The 20,921-nt window shown below is 40.2% G+C and overlaps 1 protein-coding gene across 4 annotated transcripts in view; it reads right to left on the bottom strand.

Annotated features, from left to right (window-relative positions):
- Positions 1 to 923: 923 nt before the first annotated feature.
- The window catches only part of LOC108145275 (zinc finger protein 2), a 55,233-nt gene continuing 35,235 nt past the window's right edge, over positions 924 to 20,921 (bottom strand). For 2 of the 4 annotated variants that reach the window (XM_017270568.2, XM_017270569.2), the window contains 7 exons: positions 18,793 to 20,481; positions 11,287 to 12,762; positions 10,986 to 11,206; positions 10,565 to 10,921; positions 9,759 to 9,899; positions 6,735 to 9,704; positions 3,492 to 4,854 (listed from right to left, as the gene is read on the bottom strand). In XM_017270568.2, the coding sequence (XP_017126057.1) occupies positions 4,213 to 4,854; positions 6,735 to 9,704; positions 9,759 to 9,899; positions 10,565 to 10,921; positions 10,986 to 11,206; positions 11,287 to 12,762; positions 18,793 to 20,481 (7,496 nt within the window). In that variant the 3' untranslated portion in view covers positions 3,492 to 4,212. Of the gene's footprint in view, positions 3,214 to 3,272; positions 3,339 to 3,491; positions 4,855 to 4,951; positions 5,075 to 6,734; positions 9,705 to 9,758; positions 9,900 to 10,564; positions 10,922 to 10,985; positions 11,207 to 11,286; positions 12,763 to 18,792; positions 20,482 to 20,921 lie in introns of those variants that run through there. The other 2 variants (XM_017270570.2, XR_001774398.2) reach the window with 2 other exon arrangements.

Genomic DNA, 20,921 nt, shown 5'->3' with positions numbered 1-20,921 from the left:
CAACACATAATTTCGCTTTTTAGGCCGTTGAAGTGCTTATGTGCAGTTTTATAAATAAACTTCATCAGCAAATGCTTCAAAGAATCAGCATGATTTCTGCAAATTTTATAGTTGCTTTAAAATCTCGACGTTCATATGGTGAGATGGAAGGGAGGACAGAGAGACTTGGCACGACTACCGATCACAATCAAGCCTCTACTCTCTTTTAATTTGGTGACCCCAACGCAATTTAAGCTTACGCCTTCCACACTGACCAACCGTTGTCAGTACACAAATGTGTTAGTAAGAGTTCTCCCGATGCAAATGTGCCGATTTTCAAATATGCAGTATAACATCACATTACGTTGTCAAGGTGGGGGTGGGGGTGGGGGTGGGAGTGGGAGGATTCCCTGGGCCGGTCGGTGTTGGTCGCAGCTGCGACAGAGGTCATTACATGGCAGCACCGGGAACCCAGATGAGCTCAATTAAATGCTACGCCCAGGAATCTCATTTTGCCTTTCTACAACTTTTGTAGAAGACGTCCTAGCTATCTTAATCAAGAATATAATTATTATTTATCGGCCATATCTCCTCTACTGCGTTCCAAACTTCTGACCAAAATTGTAATACCGTGTGCAACCAAAAGGTAAGAAGGTATAAGTGTACTTTTGTATGTTGAAGATGGTTTCCTTCGATGCTGATGACAATTGTGTCACCAGCTCTACCAGAGATGTCACTTTAGCGCTTCCATGGAGCTTAGTTTATAGAATTTGTACGATACTCAGGAGATAGAACGAAATATAGTCCGTTGTCGTTATAAAGTAAATAAATGTAAGCTAAATACCACAAGTTCTTGACCAGCTTTACATGGAACAAAACACATGTGTTTTTTGTTCATATCTTTATTAAGTTATAATTTTATAATATATGCACATCTTTTGCCAATTATTAAATATATAGGAACTTTATAAATATGTATTTATTTTTCCTTTTTTCAAGTTTTACCCAATATTTGTAGTAACTCTGATTAATACATAGGTTGACATTAAAATTACGTTTACGTTTAAGTTTACTTACTCTGAATATACGAATCAAGTATTTGTATTTGTATAGCAAGAATATTGTTTGAATCGATTAACTAATAGCAACGTTGTACATACATATGTATATGATTGGCAAAAATGCGCTTAGCATTCCCACTAACACACAAAATATATATGTACAATTACTTAGCTCAGAGGAAACCCAGTGGAGAACCCAAGATAAATTAACATAATAATCACAAACTATGTATGTAGTCAATTCAAAAATATAAAGACAAGGTCATTGCTAAAAATTGTATTTGGAAAAAAGGAACAGACCGAACTTTTTAGGGTTTAGTCTAGTTTAGTATGTTTATGGTGATATGTTATATATTTATACATACATACGAAAGTATATATGGTGGCTATCTATTGAGCAATAAAAGTTCTGATCTCGTCTGTGAAATCGCATATTATTTTGTGTGTTACATATGTATGTTGATCAAATATGTTTATCGTACCGACTAGTTTTGTTAACTAGTACATATTTGTAATTGCGAGGGTATAGTTTCATGATCATATACATATATATGAAAGTGTAAGACTGCTATTATGTCCAAATATGTCAATCTGTGTTTCTTGGCAATTATGAATGCTTAAGTACATAGGTATGAAAATAATTATTTTATAAAATGATTATGGGATTTTAAACACTGCACACATTTTTAATATTCTAATGTTAATATGGACATATGCTGATTAGTTCTTCATCATTTTCCTGTCATAATTTAAAATTAGATAAACAGAAAATAATGGTATTTCTGAACTTACACGTAAATATATTTGTATTTCTTTTTATTAAATTCTATAGGAACTTCTTAGTACATTTTTCTTATGTTTCGCAACATATGTATATATTTTTTGCAGTTAACAATACACTTATGCATATACGAGTACGTATGGATGTAAGTGATGCGGAATGACATTGAATACATATAAATATGGGTAATTTAAAAGTTTTGGAAAAAGGAATCAGTCTAACACTATTTTGTTTAAATATCATTTAACTGTTTTTTTGGGCCAACTGTGTCTTCTCAAAATATCTTTTCTTAGATTGGCAGGGAAAATATAAAAAAATTATATATAGTAAATAACGGTACAATAAAAAGCTGAGACTTTGTTTTAAATTCTAAGTTCTGTATTGGAAGCTTCAATAAAAAATCAACGCAATTGTGAAATAGTAACTCCTGTCTTCCGCCTAGAAGTTGACATTTATTCTTTTAAGTCTAAAACATAAATTTCAAATATACGTCATTAAAAATACAAAATTATTTTTGAATGTGAATTAATAGTTTAACTCGCCGTAACAAATATTTAACATGGAAAGGAATTTAGAGGTACAAACCAACAACTAAAACTCATACTTTGTTTTTTAATCATTTGTTTTTTTCTTCCTTTTTTAATTAGTTAGGATACGTGTTCTTTTTATAGAATTTGAAACGCATTCAATTTTGAGTATAATATAGCTTCAAAGATACAATGTTTTCTATGCTATAAGCATGCATTGCAAAATAAAATATTGGCACATTTACTCTCAGCATATTTATGACATAATTAAATAAATAAAAAGCTGTTTATATGTTCATATCCTTGTACAGTTTCCGAAAATTTAATAGGAACCACTGTATATCTTAAACTTTTGAAAAATATTTAAAAGATCGGCATGCCGAAGCAGATCTTAGTGTTCATTGATTACATTCTAATATAGAAAACAAAGGCATAAAGCAATCAAATGCTAGGAACTCAGTTTACGTGTCATTAAATCTAGTTCATTATATATGTATCTAGTTGTTATATAATTTTGTTTGGAGCTGCCATGGTATTTCGACTTATCAAAATTAAGCCCTCCATTTCGAATTATTTAGGATTGCCACAATTGTGTATACTTTAAGATTATCGCTAATTTATATTTTGAATAGTTAGGAACACTGCCGTATAACTAAGAAATTCTTACTAATGTTGAAATAGGTATTCGCAAGAATTTCAATACATATATCTGTATATTCACTTGGTTCGTGGAATGTCAATGTTTTTATAAATTTCATTAAAATAGGAACTTTTTAGTTTTCGTAGTATGGTTTGTTTATGTTCGTATTTGTGTCGTGTACGTATCTTTCGCATCTCAATATGCAGTCATTTTTCCATTCGTAGTCTGTAATATAGAACATATGTATTTAGTGTGTCATGATAAGTTTGAGTAGTGCAACTCACCTAAGTTTTAACCACCACCACGGTTATAAGGCCATACAAACACTCCAATTTACTTTCCACCTATAACTAATAAGATGAGAGTTACTGATTTAGATTTCACCGATTGCATAGTTATCATTTTCGATTGCGTAACACTACTCGAATTGAAAAGATTTCATCATTGACATTACAAACCAAAGTATTGTTAAAATAAAAATAAAAATGCAAATTGGAAATAAATGATTTGAATAAAATAAAATGTTTATTTTTGTACATGTTTCAGTATACTAATGTTATTCGGTTCTTGCAGTAGTTGATTTATACATTAAATATATTTATTTAGGCACTCATCAAGTGTCAATATCGGTAATTGTAGCACCAAAAACTCAGTTTATATCGATTATTTCCAAAACATTGATTTATATTTTTTATGGTCGCTTCAAAAAACGTCGGGATAGATTGGGGATTTGGCAAATCTCGAGACGGAAGGCAAAGAAGATTAGCAGAAAAGTACCATGTACTGATTTGTTGATTTAGTTTAACACTTAAAGTGTTCCTAAAAGTTTACTTGACGTGCCACATTCTTCCTCACACAATGCAACACATAGTCCGCTTTTATAGTTTTACACACACATATACATAGATACATATTCTTACATACATATGTATAAAATGTCTCATTAATGTTATATTCATATAGCTACACCCTATTAAATATATAAATATTTTATAATTTTTGTTTGTTATGTTTAAATTTGCGAGGCGTTAAAAGTATATTTATAATAATAGGTTTTCAATGTTTTTTTTTTTTTAAAAGATTGTCTGTTTCTGTTCGTATATGTTCGTATAACATCTTTCCGGCAAAACAAAAACAAAACAAAGCTCGTTTAATTAAAAATAAATAGACATTGCAAGTTTATACAAAATAAAAAGCAAGCTGTACTGGTTAATTTAAGTCTGATCAACAGATGAGATAAAAAACGAAATTCTTTAACCCGCCGAAACTCTTACCGGTGATATGGTTTCGGTTGAATAGCTGCTGCATAAGTTCCTGATTACCAGCGATCTTACGGACCTCATCATTGCCGATCTCGGCAGGCATGTTGTGCTGGATGTGACTCTTCGAATCACCGCCAGCAGTGTTATAGTTAAGCAAACAGTTCTCCTCCGGAAGAGCATTTGAGTCCTGTCCAGATCCCGGCGTGAGATTGGCGTTGCTTGCCGCGTTCGAAACAACATGTTGGAGCAGAAAGGCCTTCGATAAGTCGTAAAATCTCTTTTCCCTGTCGGAATCGTTGTCGTCGCTGCCGCTGCCATTGCTCTGGGCATAAAGCTCGGTGGTTTGTTCGAGTAGCTTCTTCATCTTGCAGATGTGCTCTACGCTGAAAGCGTGCTTTCGGATGTTGACTTGGGTGACTTGGCACAGCTGGCAGTCCTGAAGATTCAGTTCGTGATCCTGTTCCGCGGACACGCCATTTGCTTTCAGGTCGCTGGCAACGTCTTTGCCACTTGAGCCATCATAGCTGTTGTCGTCAGATATGTGGGCATAGTGTCGCTGGTTGCGAGATTTCTTGTCTTTGGCGCGAGAATTTTGAAACCAGACCTGGAAAAATAGTGCAAAATAGAGCAGTTATGAGTGCTGCTTTTGCTGCTTTTTCTGCTTTTTAGAAGACTACAATTTCAACTATTACATTATTTACCTTTCATGTTTTTTTCGCAAGCTATAGAGTATGACTTAAAAAAATCAGTCTGTAGCCCAATCATTTGTTTGGGCTATAAGTTTAAGATTGTCTATCATTTTATAGTTCTGTGTTGCATTTTCACTAAAAAATAAAGTAAAAAACAATAAAAATTAATAATAGGAAAATAATAAGGACATCTGTATAAAAACAATTATATGATAACATATTAAAACGAAACATATTTTTTGTCATTTTTAACGAAATAAAGTTACAGTGGGAACTAGATATAGAATATTTTGTTAATAAATCGCTGGTTTTTGCCCTAGATCATGATTGTATGCTGTTTAAAACCCATCAAATCGGTTGAGTGTATATATATATGCCGATTATTCGCGATGTATAAAAGAAGGAAACTCTATATATAGTCGCAATATTGAAATTTGTGCATGCTGAGAATTTAAGAAAGTCTTTTGGTTCCGGAGAGATGTGCGTGAAAGTGCGAAAAAAAAATGTTTCTTATATTCGAACTGTTGGGTCCATAAATAATAATCGTCACAAATCTGGTATCAGAAGTTTTTGGAGTTGAAGGTGCGATCGTCACGTTAATTTTACCTCGTCAAGAAATGTTTTTGTTTGATACGATATAGTCGTTCGATAACCTATATTTGGAAGTTTCATTAGTGTAGTCTTAAGACCGGATTCGTAAACGTTATTATTCACCGGTATATCCTAATCAAAACCGTTAGCGAAACCGACACCAGAAACCGTAATCGAATTATACAGCAACCGGAATAACCTTAACCGATACCGAAACATTGGTACCGGTTCTGCTAATGTTTTCTCCAAACAAAGAAGGAAGCAAACGTCAGCAACCAGAAGTTTATATATCCTTGCAGCTATTGCTAAAATTAAATATTCGTTATTATTCCTCTGGCAGATATATGATATCGTTTTCCGATTTGAATAAAATTAAAAGCGCAATTCTATTATGTTCAAAAAATTAAGAAAAGTAAAAATAAAGAATTAAAAATTTTTTTTTCATATATTTTTTTTTATAATTTATTTTCCTGATTGTTCCTATGGGAGATATATGCTGTAGCCGTCCGATCCGGCTCTTTCCGAATTATGTACTCCAACAGATAAACAGTTTGGAAAGGTTTCGTGCAGATAGCTTTTGAAACTGAGAGACCAGGTTGCGTAGAAACGGACGGACAGACAGACGGACAGGTCTAGATCGACTCGGCTATTGATCCTGATCAAGAATACCTATGCTTTATATAGTCGGAAGTGATTCCTTCAATCTGTAACATACTTTTCAACGAATATTGTGTTCGATTACCTGAGTGACGGCGAACTCACATAGAGAATGGCGACATTAGAAAAGCAACGGTACCACAAACACCAAAAAGGAATGCCCGAGGAAAATAACGGGAGATTCACAAGGAACAACCGAGAACCGAGTCATCGTCGGAAGACGGTGTGGTTTTGTTTAAACTGGTAACCACAACTTGTTTTGGTTGCGGTAAAACCAAAGCCGAAACCATTACTTAAACAGTTACTATATATATTTATATATATTTATTGGTCGTAACACTAGCCGAAACCAATATTGATTCATCCCTGCTGAAAACTAAGAGATACATATGTAAGTTTGGAGGGACGGACGGACATGTCTAGACCAGTATATCTTTAAAAATTAGAATAAGAAGGTGATACTTAAATCTCCTTCACAGCTTTTCGAATTAAATCCTAAGCAAATTTTCTGGGTTCTTTGCATATATGTATGTATGCTGGTACTTACTTGCACTACTCGTTTCTTAAGATTTACTTTCTTAGATATCTCTTCAAGCATTTTTCGGCTTGGATTTGATTCGGATTGGTAACACTCATACAAGAAGTTAAGTTGCTCCGGAAGTATGGTTGTACGTAGACGTTTGTTTTGTTTGGATGAAACGTTAACCGGAGACACAGAAGAGCGTTTCTCCATATCGTTTGCTTTATGGATTGATATACTCGCTTCGTCCTTTTGGCAAGCTTTGTCGTCATCATTGAAAGTCAGGGTCTGAGAGTTGTTCTCTATCATAGTGGCATCCAGAAAATCCTCAAGGTTGTGTAGGTACTGGGATTTGTCCTTGTCGTCTGTTTGTAAGGATCTCGTGCTCAAATATTTGCCATTGTCATTGATTGCTATTGATGTGGGAGCCACTGGCACCGACTCTTCTGCCATTTCAACTGATTCGATATCGTTCGCCACGGTTGTATCGGTTTGAGCCGAGTTGATATTAATGTTAATGTTGTTGTTATTAAGCTTTTCCACTTCGTTTTTGGTCTTGAACAACTCATTGTCGTCGCATGGCCTGTCTATGCTGAATTGTTCATCCTGCTCCTCTTTCTGTAGTTCTGTTGCCTGCGCCAACGATGTTTCGGCGTTAACGTCAATGATTTCGTCCGTCGTAGCTTTCAGCATCGGCGACGACGGCTTGTAGCCTAGGCCATCAGGCATTATTTGGGGCGAGGCAACTAACTGAAAAAACTTCTTTGACTCGTTCAGTTGATAGTACTGCAGTAGGAACTCGATAGTTGGCTTCTTACTGGAGCTAAACGGATGCTGTTGCTTGGACTTGGTCTTCAGGGCTGCCTCCTCCTGAGTGCGGTAGTACTGCAGTAGAAAGTCATAGTTACTGACTTTCTTTAACTCACTCTGCTGATAGAAATTGGTTAAGAATTCTAATTCAAAGTCGGATTCAGTTCCTTGCTCTTGGGATTGAAACTGCAACGCCTTCTTGTGTTGGCTTTGCATGAGAAACTGCTGTTTCAGCTCCGAGTTCGTTTCGTTCTGCATAAAGTATTTGTACAGGAATTCGTGCTTCTTATGTGAAGCCTCGAGTTCCGATATGGTCGGCATTTCATCTGGATTGGAAGAGCTGTCCGAGTATTTTCGCTTTTTTGTCGGTGGTGGTTGGTGTTGAGGCTGTTGAGGCTGTTGAGGCTGTTGTTGTTGTTGTTGTTGTTGCGCCGCTGCTTGCTGTAGGCTCTGCAGTATACTGCCGAACGGACCGAAGTTGGCGTCTGGATTGGAGTTCTGGCCTGCATCTGAGAAAATGTTACCTGGATTCATCAGGTGCAATAGTTGGTGCTCTCGCAATTTCTCCAAGTGGCTAAACTGCAGTTCGCACTTATCACAGTCGAACTTGGAAGGCCGTTGTGGATGGTCCAGGCTGTTGCTGCGTTCTCGTTGGGGGGGCGTAGGAGTGGTGGAAGGGCTGAAGTCAGTGAGGGAGGCAGACTTCGCAAACATATGCTGCGGTGAGGGCAGAGCGCCAAACGATTGCTGTGCGAACTGTCCCGCCAGAGGAGCTGCAGAAACGGCTTGCGAAACCACTGATGAGCCTGACGGACAAATGCCAACATGGTGTATGTCCATGGAGGAGTTAGAGTCCTCCGAGCTTAGATTCTGGGCGATTTGAGCAGCAGCAATTTGGGCCTTGGCTGACTTTTTGTTATTCTCCTCCTTGAAGCAGTGATTCTTCTGATGTCGGATTAGCTCGTAGTACCGCTGGAACACCAAACTACACTTTTTGCACGCATAGTTGATGTTTTGTTTTTTGGTCTCCTCGTTTTCGAAAAGCGAGTTGTTCGGTTGGTTTTCGTAAATCTTGCGTTGCTTTTGCCTGGCGTTTTGAAACCAAACCACGATGACACGGGGAGACAACAACAAGAGCTTGCTCAAATACTCAAGATCACTGTCTTTCGGGTATGAATTATTCTCGAAAAATTCCTGCAAAACCTTTATTTGATAGTCAGTGAAGCGAGTTCGGTTAGCTCTCTTGCCACCTGAAGTCGAGGATGAAGAACTCGATGAGTTGGAGGAGTTGCTTTCAAACTGAGTGCTAGCACTCGCCGAACTGGAGAGCGGTGTTGAGTTCTTGTCGAAAGTTTTGCCAACAATCTGAAGCTTTTTTGGTGGTCCCATGTTACTGCCCATGTTTTCCAATTGCTGATTTATCAAATCGTTCATACTGCCGTAGAGGTTTCCCGCAGCTGCACTGCTCGGAGTAGGAGGACGCGACATCACATCGGAGCTACCACTCTCCGATTTCGTTTCAAAGATGTTTGTTTGCTGTTGGCCTTGACAGTGAGCCGTAATGGAAGAACCTGCAAGTATTGATTGGTCCTGCGAAATATCCGTGTCTTGATTCGTAATAGATTGTTCTTGCGGGTCCCCAAGTTCCTGCTGATGCTTTAAAAAGTTAAAGTTTGGCTGCTGCTTTGTTTGGAATGCGAAGTCATTGGCCCCAATCATATTGTCCTGAGGCTCCGACTTTATCTGCTCTTCCGCAGGATATGGCAAGCCTTGGTCCTTACCCCCCTGCTGTCCAAAAAATAGATTATTGCTAAGGTAATCGGATATATTGCCGCTCGAGTTCGTAGATTCTGGGCGAGAAACTGGCGTTGAGATTGGAACGGTAGCAGGGAACAAGACGGGCACTGAAGCGATTGCCTTTCCAACCGTTGTTACCCTTGCAGTTGCGTTTTCTTTTGAGCTCAGATTGGTAATAGCAGGCGATGCTGATGAAATCGTTGCTGTCGTCATGGGCGCTGTTATTGCGACGCTACTGGTATCATTTAGAGGGGTAACTTTGGCCTGACCTGTGCGTTCATACTCCTCCAAGTTAAGAGTTGTCGACGGTGGGTTGTTGAAATTATAGGGAGAATCCTTGTTCCGTTGCCTTTCTTTGAACAAAGTGTTTCGAAACCAGTGCTTTACCACCTAAAACAGAATATCTTTGTAAAACCGTACTCTATCAAGCTTTTGAAGCCTTACCTTCATCGGTAGATTTGCTTTTTGTGACATTTCCATTATGCTTTCTTCGCTTGGCGAGTTGTTTATGTCGAAATGTGCGCGTAAAATCTTTAACTGGTCATCTGTTATACGCGTTCGGGCCCGCTTTTGGTTGCTGGCCAGCTGTAATAGCAAAAAACGTTTACCGTCAAGCAACATTTTCTTAATATTTTTTGAATTTATTAATAACTATTCTATATAAAACCTGAATGTAGGGTTTTAAAGGCAAAAAAAACGAATATTTTTATGATTTTTTACGGCGACATTTATAATATTTTTTTCTAATTTGATTACATGTTATTATACAACTTTTAAAGAATGTTAGAACAATTTTTCAAGGAAATATAATGAAAAACAGTACAGAAAGTAAACTTCGGCAAACAGAATGCTTAAAAACACGAGTATGTTTAAAAACATTTAAGCTGTGGCGATTTTTAGCTCATTTATTCGATCGACCTTAGCAGCTATATGAAATAGTTTTTCGATTTTAATACAATCAAAATTGCTAATCTAAAATATGAAACCATTACTATGTTTAAAACAATTTGTTCAAAAAAGTTAAAAAGAAGGTTTTTTTTTCACACGTCTTTATTTTAATATTCCGATTGTTCCCAAGGGAGCTATATGTTATAGTCGTCCGACTAATTAAATAATTAGATTCAAACCGTAACTCTGAAATATTAAACCAATACTATATCTCGAAAAAAAAAAAACAAAGTTATAATCTTTTTCATTTCAAGATCAAAACAGAATGATGTTGACAATCACAATCTTAATATGACAAGTACCTGAGAGTTTGAGTTGACATTGTGCTGAGGTTGAGCTGAGACCATCGAAGCCTTAGCCGAGTCCACCGGCAAGGCGTTGACTCCGCTGGCGAGCTGGACATCAGCCAATCCTGACACAGCAGCCGCGGAGGAGGTAATGCTGTTGTTTTGGCCTGTCGACACGGGAACAGCGTTGCTTCCGGAGGCCCCGGCGCCAAAGACCAAGGGCGGTGCCAGGTTCATGAAGTTGAGGGACATCAAGTGGTGAAACTGCATCAGGTTTAGCATGTCCACCGGATTGATCGGTAGTCCCGATGCGGCAGCTACGCTCCCAAACTGCTGTTGAATGTGCTGAAGATTTTGTAAGTTTTGCAGGCCCTGAAAGAATGTGTATTAGTGGCATGTCCTCAAGCACGCAAACCTCATGTGGGGAGGGCACTACCTGCAAGTGCTGAGAAAACTCTCCAGTGGACAGTGACAGGGCATCGGGGTGGAGGCCTACATCTGAGTTGCACTGCTGCTGCTTCAGCAAGGCTGCGAAGGTTGCGAGGTATTGCTGCTGGGTCTGGGCGTCCTGGGACATTGGGCTGGGCGACAAGTGCCTAGTTTCCTTGCTGGCTTGCGATTCCGCACGAAGCGTTGAGACATCAGTCGCTGGGAGCTCTGCAATCAAGTCGTCCAGACGATCAAATTAATGCTGAGCTCAATCGAAATTCTAATTAATCTTTGGGAAGTAACTTTACCTCTTTCTTGGGCATGGGCCTCCCCCGATGAGTGGTTGTGCCCCTCCTCGGCATTCAATGTCGGCGTCTGCGGACTGTTCGACCTGGCTGGTGGTGCTCCATCCTCGGGGTGCGCCTGCTCCATGTGCTTCTGCAGCGCCTGCGTGCTGCGGAAGTTGCGCTGGCAAAGGGAGCACTTGGTGGCATCCCGCATTGTGTGGTACAGCATGTGCGTGGTGAGCTTTTCTTGGGTTTTGAACGCCAGGGAGCACTGTTTGCACCGATACTTGTAGACATGGCGCTCCGAGATGACTAAGCTCATGTGCGAGTCCTGGAAGTGGCTGATCATGGCTGAAATGCTCCTGAAGCTCATGTAGCAGGGCCGACTTATATGGCTGGCCGCGAGGCACAAGTACTCTCCGTTTTGCAGCGAGAAGTGCTGGTTCTGCTGCGCATGCTGTAGCAGCTGCTCCTCGTGCTTGAAGCTAGCCTCGCACTGCTGGCAGGAGAGCCCCTGCATTCCCACTGGGAGACTCGTGTTGGTGGCAGTGGTGCCCTTGGCTGCGTTCGTACTGGAGGCCGAAAGGCTGGAAGTGCACTCCTCGAAGACTTCACTAGGTGCTGGGGCTGCCTCCTCCGTGTTGCTATTGGTATACAGAGCTTGGGAGGCTTTGCCGATGCCCTCACTTCCTTTCCTCCAGGCCTTCTGATCCACAAGCGACAAAAGTCGGGAGAGGCCGTCCCTGGTAACGCTGTGCACGCTTGTCAAGTGGGCCTCCAGGTATTGCTTCTCCCGGAAATGGTTCTCCAGACACAAGGGACACTGCACTCCGACTTGAGTGTCCGTGTCCGGATCTTTCGGCGACTCCGAAGAGGCCGGCGCCTGGGAAGTAATCTCTTTGGTGTCCTCTACGGCGGTCATGGGATCGTCCTCCTCCTCAAGCCGCTCCCGCTTGATGGCCACTGGGCCGTCGCCAGCATTCGCGTCCGAGTTCTTGTCCGCTTCGACATCGTCTTGCGTCGGTGTCGGTGTCGGTGTCGGTGCATTGATAGCGGCGCAACGCTGTTGCACCGCAGCTAGCGCAGCTGCTGCCACAGCTGTTTGGAAAGCCTGCAGGGCAGCGGTGTTGGTTGGTATACTGATGAAGTCATCACTCTCGGCGCATGGGTGCTCAGTCTCAATGTGAGAGGCCATGTCGCCTTTCGATTGCACGAAGTACTCGCAGAGATTGCACTTGAATACTGTGGTGGGGACTGGGGCACCGGCACCGGCACCGGCACCGGCACCTGAACCAAAGCTATTTGCGCTGGGCGATGCAATGTAACCCAAACTCTTGCCGCATGATGTCGCGCAACTCAGAGGAGAAGTCGGTGAAAAAATACTGCCATCTGGAATGGCGGGGGCAGTCGCAGATGATGCTGCCGCAAAGCTGACATCGGAGGTACTATCATTTGGTTCCGTTCTGGCCAAGTTAAAGCCACTCTCGAAAGCAACTTCTGAAAAGTAAACACAAACACAAGATATTGCAGATATCAGAACATTTTCATAAAATCGGATACAAAACAACATTAAAAGGCCCAACTTATCGAAGCTTAAAGTCTAGTAAAAAAAAAATCGAGAAGGAACCGAAAAGAAAGCAAACTTCGGATATCCGAAGTTCACATACTCTTGCAGCTTCAAGTTAAACGTTCCTTAAAACGACTAAACATCGATTTTTATGCGTTTGTGTATGTCGATATTCCGCTGAATTTTTTCATTATTCTCCATACAATATAGTAAACCGATCCTGTCCGTTTCGACTAATACACTACCTGCAACAAAACGACTTTTTGATAAGTTTCATTGCTTTAAAACGCGGATTCCTTTAAAGGACTCGCCAGGCTAAGCTGACCAAAAAGGGTTCTCTGGCAGCATTGCTCAAAAGCCTTTTATTAGTTTTAATCCCAACAGCACTTAAACCGACTTTCTAAGCGTTTTTCCGTGGATTTTTGTGGCTTATACATAAGTAAAAATAAACCCACACAATTTTCACAAGTCAAGGTTAGAGGGTATTATAATTTCACTTAAAAGTTTGCAAAGCAGAAAAGGAGACATCAGTATATCAGCACTGTTCCAGTTTTCCGAAAAACTCGCACGAATTCGAATTTCCGAGACCGAGATTCTCTCTTTTAATTCTTTGTTATCTTCCGAAAAAACTAACGGAAACTTTCCGCCAAGCATTTGGCTAACGGATTCAGATCCGCAAGCACAGAAATAAATTGTTTTTAAATTCTTTGCGATAATTTAAAGTGCAAAAGATATTTTTATATAGTTCTCTGATGTTTTAAGAAGATTATAGCTTGGTTAAAAATAACTTATTTGACTTTTTACCAAGAAAGGAAGCAAACTTCGGTCGGCCAAGTTCTTTTACCCTTGCAGCTCTTGCAAAAATTAAATATCTGAACATCTAAATTGATGATTATCTACACCTCAATTATTCAATCGTTTCTATGGCAGCTATGCGATATCGTTTTCCGATTTGGGTAAAATTAAAAGCGACATTCTGTTCAAATAAATTTTAAAAAAATTAGAGAAGTTAAAATTTTTTCCATGGGAGCTATATGTAGTTCCAAAATAATAAATCATCATTAAATATCGAAGAACTTAAAACCAAAGTTGAAAAACAACAAAGTTATAATTTATTTTCTTTTTTCCCCGATCGTTTCTATGGGAGCTATATGATATAGTCGTCCTATTCGAAAACTTTTTGAAAAGTTGCATGCGGATAGCTTAAAAACTGAAAGAAGGTGAGAAAGGACGGGCGGACGGACGGACATACGTACACGGCTAGATCGACCCTGCTGGTGATGCTGGTCAAGAATATATATACTTCATAGCAGGCACCGAAAATAACTGTTATGAGGTTGAAAAAATCATGGGCTAAATTAAAGTCTACATAAATGAGGAGGCCATAGTTTTTTTTTGTTTATAGTATAAACTTTTATAATTGATTAAAAATATAATTGAAAAATAACTCTTATATTCAGTTTTTTTTTAATGAATAATAGTATTATGTGATTTTTGTATACATAAAATACATAATACATATACATAAAAATTGTTTTCGATGCTAGATTCATCGATTTTGTGCTTTAAATTAGTACTCTATTAATGGTATTCGATGAGGGACACCAGCAGGGTAAAATTTAAACACCCCTAACCTTTTTCAATATCGGACGGCTGCCAGTCAGGAAAATTCAGTGATAAATCCCCAAAGAAGAAGGGAAATTCAACTATGTCAAAGGAAATCCGAAAATGTTTTCAAATTCTCTTCCTAGTGAAAACTGGAACAGGTCTGATAATACAGCTGCCAGAAAACGAAATCTTAATTGTACCTGTTACTAGTATAGTAAGTATGTAACAGGTAAAAGCAGGCGTATCCGACACTATAAAATGAATTTATTTTCGATCATGTAACTCTGAAAGATGACAGTTATTTTCTTTATATGTTTATTGCTTAAAAATGTATCTAATCTTACAAATATCCACGTCGGAGCATTACTTATACTCACGTGAGTTTTCTATCGATATCGGACTAGACGCAATGAAGCAGAATTTCCGTATACCTCAAAGAATTTGGTAATTGTTTGTTTTGATTTAAAAATTAATACTAACAAAATCTAGAAAAGCACCAGTAAAGCTAAGTAAAATTTTGATTTATAGTACTCAATAAGTCAAATTTCCCTTTTAACATGAAACCTCGCTTGCAATTGACAAAATTAAAATCTATGACCTCCCGCCTTCGTTTGTCAGCTGTTTTTTGTTATTGTTTCTTGTTATCAGAGGTGATAGTTGCGCTCGATAGTGGAACGATAAGCCAAATACCGAGTAAATATCGACCAAAAGTCACGAGGTCAGCACTACACACTGTTTTTCCCCATCTCTACCTCCCTAAGCAAATCCTAAGTAAAAACAAGAAAGGAAGTAAACTTCGGCAAGTCAAAGTTCATATACCCTTTTCAGCTATTGCAAAAATTAAATGTTATTATTTTGATTGTTCCCATGGGAGATAAATGATATATGCGTTCGGTTTTTGAAATATTTAACCAATTTATCTCGAATAAATAATAAAAAAACGTTCCGGCTCGTTGCGACTTATAAACTCCCTGCTATAGAAAGACATTTTTTGGGAATGTTTTATGCATAAAGATCGACTCTCCGAGTGATGCTGATCAATAATTTATATGCTTTATAGGGTCGGAGATGTCTCCTTCACTGCGTTGCAAACTTCGGACTGAAACTATAAGGGTTTAAAACTGCGCATTAAAGCAATAAAGCAGCCCAAATGGAACGAGCGTCAAAGAGTAAATGCTCGGCAGTTGGCACCACCTAAATCCCGATTGTTTTCTGGGGCGTATTTATTATACCCTTGCGGAGGTGTGCATTTCAAAATTAAGCTTTTAGTTTTATTAAAATCGGAAAACGATTTCATATAGCTTCCATAGGAACTATCGAATAATTGAGCTGCATAGTTTCAATGTTTTCAAATATATTTAATTTTTGCAATAGCTGCAAAGGTATATGAACTTCGGCTTGCCTTCTTTCTTGTTTTTTTTTTTATATTTTTATTGTTTCTATGGTAGCTATATCATATAGTCGTTCGATTTTGATGAAATTTAAAGTTCAAATTTGTTGTATTTATTTTCCGACTTATATACCACCTGCAAAAGATTGAGAAGTCTTGAGAGACTAGTTTTCGTAGGGACGAACGGGCGGATGAATGGATCGGCTCTTTATTTATTTATTTATTTATTCGCCAATGGATGGATAAATCCTTATCTGGCTATCAGCTAACTTAACTTAAAACTAAGTATTAATTAAAAAATATTCCCTAAGCAATTGCCTAAGCACATCCTTCTTGGATCCCCAAACCAGTCGAATACTTAGTGGCAAAGAGTTAAAAAGTCTTAAAGATCTTAAGATTGGCTCACTCCGCGCATAGTTAGTCCTCGCAGCACTTTCAAAAAATGGGATGACGGTACGGAAACTCCTGGCTGGGATAATATGAATGAATACTATATAGGATCAGAAGTGTCTCTTCACTGCATTGCAAACTACTGACTAAAATTATAATACAAATTGTTGAGCCAAACTATTTTCAACAGTTAAATATGTTTTTGAATAAAGGTTTTGTGTAAAGGTTTCGTGAAAGCAACTTACTCCAAATGGTTTGGTGTAAGCACTCACTAATCAAAAAAAAAAACTACGAGAATTAGCATTCGATGGAGTGAACAAAAATCGGGGACAAGGGGAAATATCGCAGAGAGGAGTGCATTTTGAATCCGCAGGCGCAAGACTCTTCAGTCAGCAGCCACAGACGGCGAAAATCGTTTGGTCCTCATTGTCTGCATTGGCAAGTATTTCATTTTTGCATATAGGCCCGAGACACCCTACATTGGTGCAGAGCAGCATGTGCAATTATCAACATCTTGAAAGGAGTGGGCGCAGGTACGCAGATGGTGGCCAGGTTAGGACCAGGACCACAACCAGGGCGAAGGCGAAGGCGAAGGCGAAGGTGAGGGCGATGGCGATGGCGAATCTGACCTGGCTTTAAATTGATGCTGTGCGGGGTGCGGGGTGATGGGGAGCTGGTGATGCCGTATTGCCGTACGAAGTGGTGGTGGAGCGGCGACTGTTTGTTGTGTCTCTGCATCTGCGAGCTTCGGTCTTTCTGTTCGGTGTTCGGTGTTCTGTGTTCTGTGTTCGGTGTTCTGTGGTTAGGTGCTATGCCTGCGGTTCGGCCCTGCACGACGCCGCGCATCTGATATGGGAATCTCACACTGCGGAGTGGAGTGTAGTGAATTTGTTTGGCCTTTTGGATTGTGGGCATTGTATACCCATACTGAAGTAAAGAGAAGACTAGCTTGAGTCTGAGCTGCAGACTGAGCTGCAGACTGAGGCTAAAGCTGCAGACTGAGACTGAGACTGAGACTGGTGTGGAGCAAAGTGTGCACGTCACTAATTGCAAATTCGATGGATACACATAATCGTTTTTGCATTCTTAAGTAATTTGTAATAATTTCCTTAAGGGTCAGCGTCAGCGTATAAATCTCAGAGCGCATATGAGTCGCTAAAGGAAAAGAGAGGGCGAAGGCGAGAGCAAAGGCAAAGAAGAATTTACGTAAACGCGACGCGACGATGATTCCGAACGTGAGGATGGGTTCGAGGACGAGGCCGAAGACGAAGACGAAGACGAAGACGAAGCCGAAGCAAGGGCGAAGAGGAAGACGATAATAATCGAAGAGCGGGGCAGAAGAAATTGAACTGAAATCAGCGCTTAATGATGAGTTACGAACGAACGAACCGTATTATACAATGCAATATGGTTATGGCTTGTGGTAGGGGAAATTTTTCAAAATCATGAGCAGCGTTTGTATTTATGCACGTAATCATTTCAACGAATACATATTTAATGTATATATATATATATATATATGTGTGTGTGAGTGTGTGTATTCGATTAAATTTATTCTATTCTGGTACATTTTCGAAAGGCCATTTCGAGTATAATTTAAATATCAGTAATAGCATATTTCCAAAAAAAAAAATTATATGCTGATAATTTACGATTATCTTTCGCAGGCTGGCCAAAGTATTTACTTTTGGTATAGAGTGTACTGAAAAAAAATGTTGAAATATAGCGAGATAGTTGCTAAAGAAAGAGTAAATCGCTTTTGATTCGGGTTTAAAACCTTACGTTATAGAAAAATTAACTTAAAAAAATGATCTTACTCTTTAAAATGAATTTACACATTTATGATCAGCATCGACTGTATGAACCTGTATGAACTTCACGCAGGTCAAGTTGTAAACTTTGCCAAGAACACACAACCTTTTTAAACAAACAGAAATATGAACATTTCCATTTGCGAGGGCGTGGCGGTTTCTTGTAGTGTTGGCAGTGCAGTTTGACAGATGGCGCCACCACGAATATTAAGTTTGCAATTTATCAGCTGAGTAAGGGGTATCTAATAGTCGGGGAACTCGACAATATCGCTCTTTCTTGTTTTTTTTTGCTAACTGCTGCTTACAAATGTAACGACCCTGACAAGAGGTCTAACAATAGTAAAAAAAAACCCAAATTTTAAATAGATTCAGCTGTGGATTTTTAAGTATAACAACCATTTGCAATATCATTTTTTAAGCTAGTTAGTTATCTAATCTCAGTTAAGCCTGTTAGCACTGCGGAAGGCACTGTACCAAACAAAATTCAAGGCCATTCAACTTATTAAATATACATAAGTGATTGACAATCAATATGTTATGCCACAGGGCAGCAAATCACTTTAGAAAATAATAATCCAAGTCACAAAATTTAATAACAGTTGCTTTTAAAACAGATAAACTTTGTTATATACTTTTATTTAAATTGCGTTTAACCCGACTTAAAACGTGGTTCGAAGGAAAAAGGATCTAAATAGCAAGCAGATCGTTAGATCGTTCTGCCCAAGCTGATGTATAAAGACTTATGCAATATTGGAACATACCTTCGTTGTCCAGAATCCACTCCGTCACTTTGAACACCTCGTTCAGTGCGGGTATTTCTTGGTTCTCACTTCGACGCTGCAAACATATGAATTGTTCGACTTGCATGTGTCGCATGCCCTTCACATGCTGCACCATTTCATGCAGGTTCTTAGCGGTGAAGTTGCACAGCTGACAGAGGAGCAGCTTTCTGGTCGACTGCGCTGGCAACTGCAACTGCTGATCCTCATCCGGACAGGAGCACTGGGGATCATCCTCCGCCGTGGTTGGAGCCTTCTTGAGCATCTGACTCTGCTGCACAATGTACAGTAGGTGCTGGAATATCATCCGCATCGTGTCGTGCCGCATCTGCTGGGTGTGCAGGGACAGCTTCTGAATGGAGTTGGTGTGGAAGTCGCAGCAGTTGCACTTCAGCTGCACCACGTTGGCGGCCAGCTGTTGCTGATACTGCAGCTTGTACTCGTTGCGGGGGCCGCCCTCGCGAATGTGGTTGATAAAGTTGAGCTTCTGCAGATGCTTGTCGGTCTTGCTGTGCAGCTGGAAATTGGCCTTGAGATTCGTCTTGTAATTGCACAGCCGGCATATGTAGTTGTTGTTGTGGATGACCATTATTTCGGTGGAGGCGCTCGAGGACTGCCGTGACCGATCCACCAGCAAATGCTGGTTCAGATCGTCCAGGTTGTTCGTACTGAAGCAGTCGCAGATTAGACAGCTGTAGAACGCCGTAGGCCACTTGTCCGTCTTCGTCAGTGGATGCGGATCGCCCGACAAGTCGCCGGGCACCTCGTTCGAGTGACTCATTCCCATTCCCATTCCCATTGGCATTCCCAGGCCCAAGCCAACGCTCGCTCCGTGACCGATCTTCATTGGCTTTGGCGAGAAGGAGAACTGATCCGGAGTGCTCACGGGTGACGATGAGGGTGATAATTTGGTACTAGCTGACTGCTGATGCTGATGCTGTTGCTGCTGCTGCTGCTGCTGCTGCTGCTGCTGCTGTTGGTGGAGGAGCTGGATCATGAGCGCCTGGTTGTACGCCAGATCGGCCAACGCAACCTCGGGCATGAAGCCGCCGGAGCCGAGTCCAGGGACAGTGGATCCACTGGATCCTTGTTGCTGCTGTTGCTGCAGGAAGTTGAACGCCTGGATGTGCTTGATGTTGTTCTGCAGCACAGCCATGTTGTGGGTGTGCTTCTCGCTGGTCATGTGGATGCGCAGGTTGCGGGCCACGGACGTCTCGTAGCTGCAGATGTCGCACCGGAACGAGGGCTTCGGCTTGCCACTGGAGCTGCTTCCACTGCCCCCGGCGTTGGCACCAGGGTTGCATGCACCACTGCCTGCGGCTGCCGCGTTTGCGCCCAGAGATGCGTTGCCGCCCACACTGTTGGCTCCGCTGCAGCCAGCGCCGCCGGAGGCTCCGACCGATCCACTGTTGGACGGACCCGCACTGGCGCCTTGGTGAGCCGGAGACGAGCTGGAGAGGAGCAGCTTGCTAGTCGCCGCTGCGGCCGCCGCTGCAGCTACCATATTCTGGGAACTGTTCAGCTCCTGCATGTTGTTCAGGTGCTTGTCCGATTGCATGTGAATGGAGAGATTGCCCTTGGTGGTCGTGGAGTAGTTGCAGATTTCACAGCGGTACGGCTTGTAACCGCACGAGTACGATTCCCCCCGAGCCAGCCGAGGATGCTGTTGTCCTGTGCCACGAGAACAAATGATAATAGAATCAGAGCTATTCGAAATGAAAGGCTAAATTCAACGCCAGTCTGGTAAAATGTATTGTTTTTTAAGCCTAAGAAAATGATACTTTTGTTTCCACTTATTTACTTTAGGTCAAATATATTTTAAAATTACACGCTTATCGAATCTATTCCAAATATTGATAAAAAAAAAATGGATGTCTCAACAAAATATAAATAACAAGAAAAAAGGCAGACATCTACAAGCCGAAGTTTATATACTATAAAAATAGTAATTACCTCACTCTAAAATGAAAAACTACCTCTATATTTCAGAATATATTAGTATAAACTTAGGATGTGTTTTGTTTTTCTCTGTACCGATTATTCCAATGGGAGCTATATGATGGCCGATTCGACTATAAATAAAATAAAAACAACTTGGAAAAGTTTTAATC

This window comes from Drosophila elegans, unplaced genomic scaffold (assembly GCF_018152505.1).
Source record: "Drosophila elegans isolate 14027-0461.03 unplaced genomic scaffold, ASM1815250v1 contig_349, whole genome shotgun sequence".
NCBI classification, from domain to species: Eukaryota; Metazoa; Arthropoda; class Insecta; order Diptera; family Drosophilidae; genus Drosophila; species Drosophila elegans.
The sequence above is the reverse complement of the archived record's forward strand: the minus strand, read 5'-3'. Positions and strand labels throughout refer to the sequence as shown.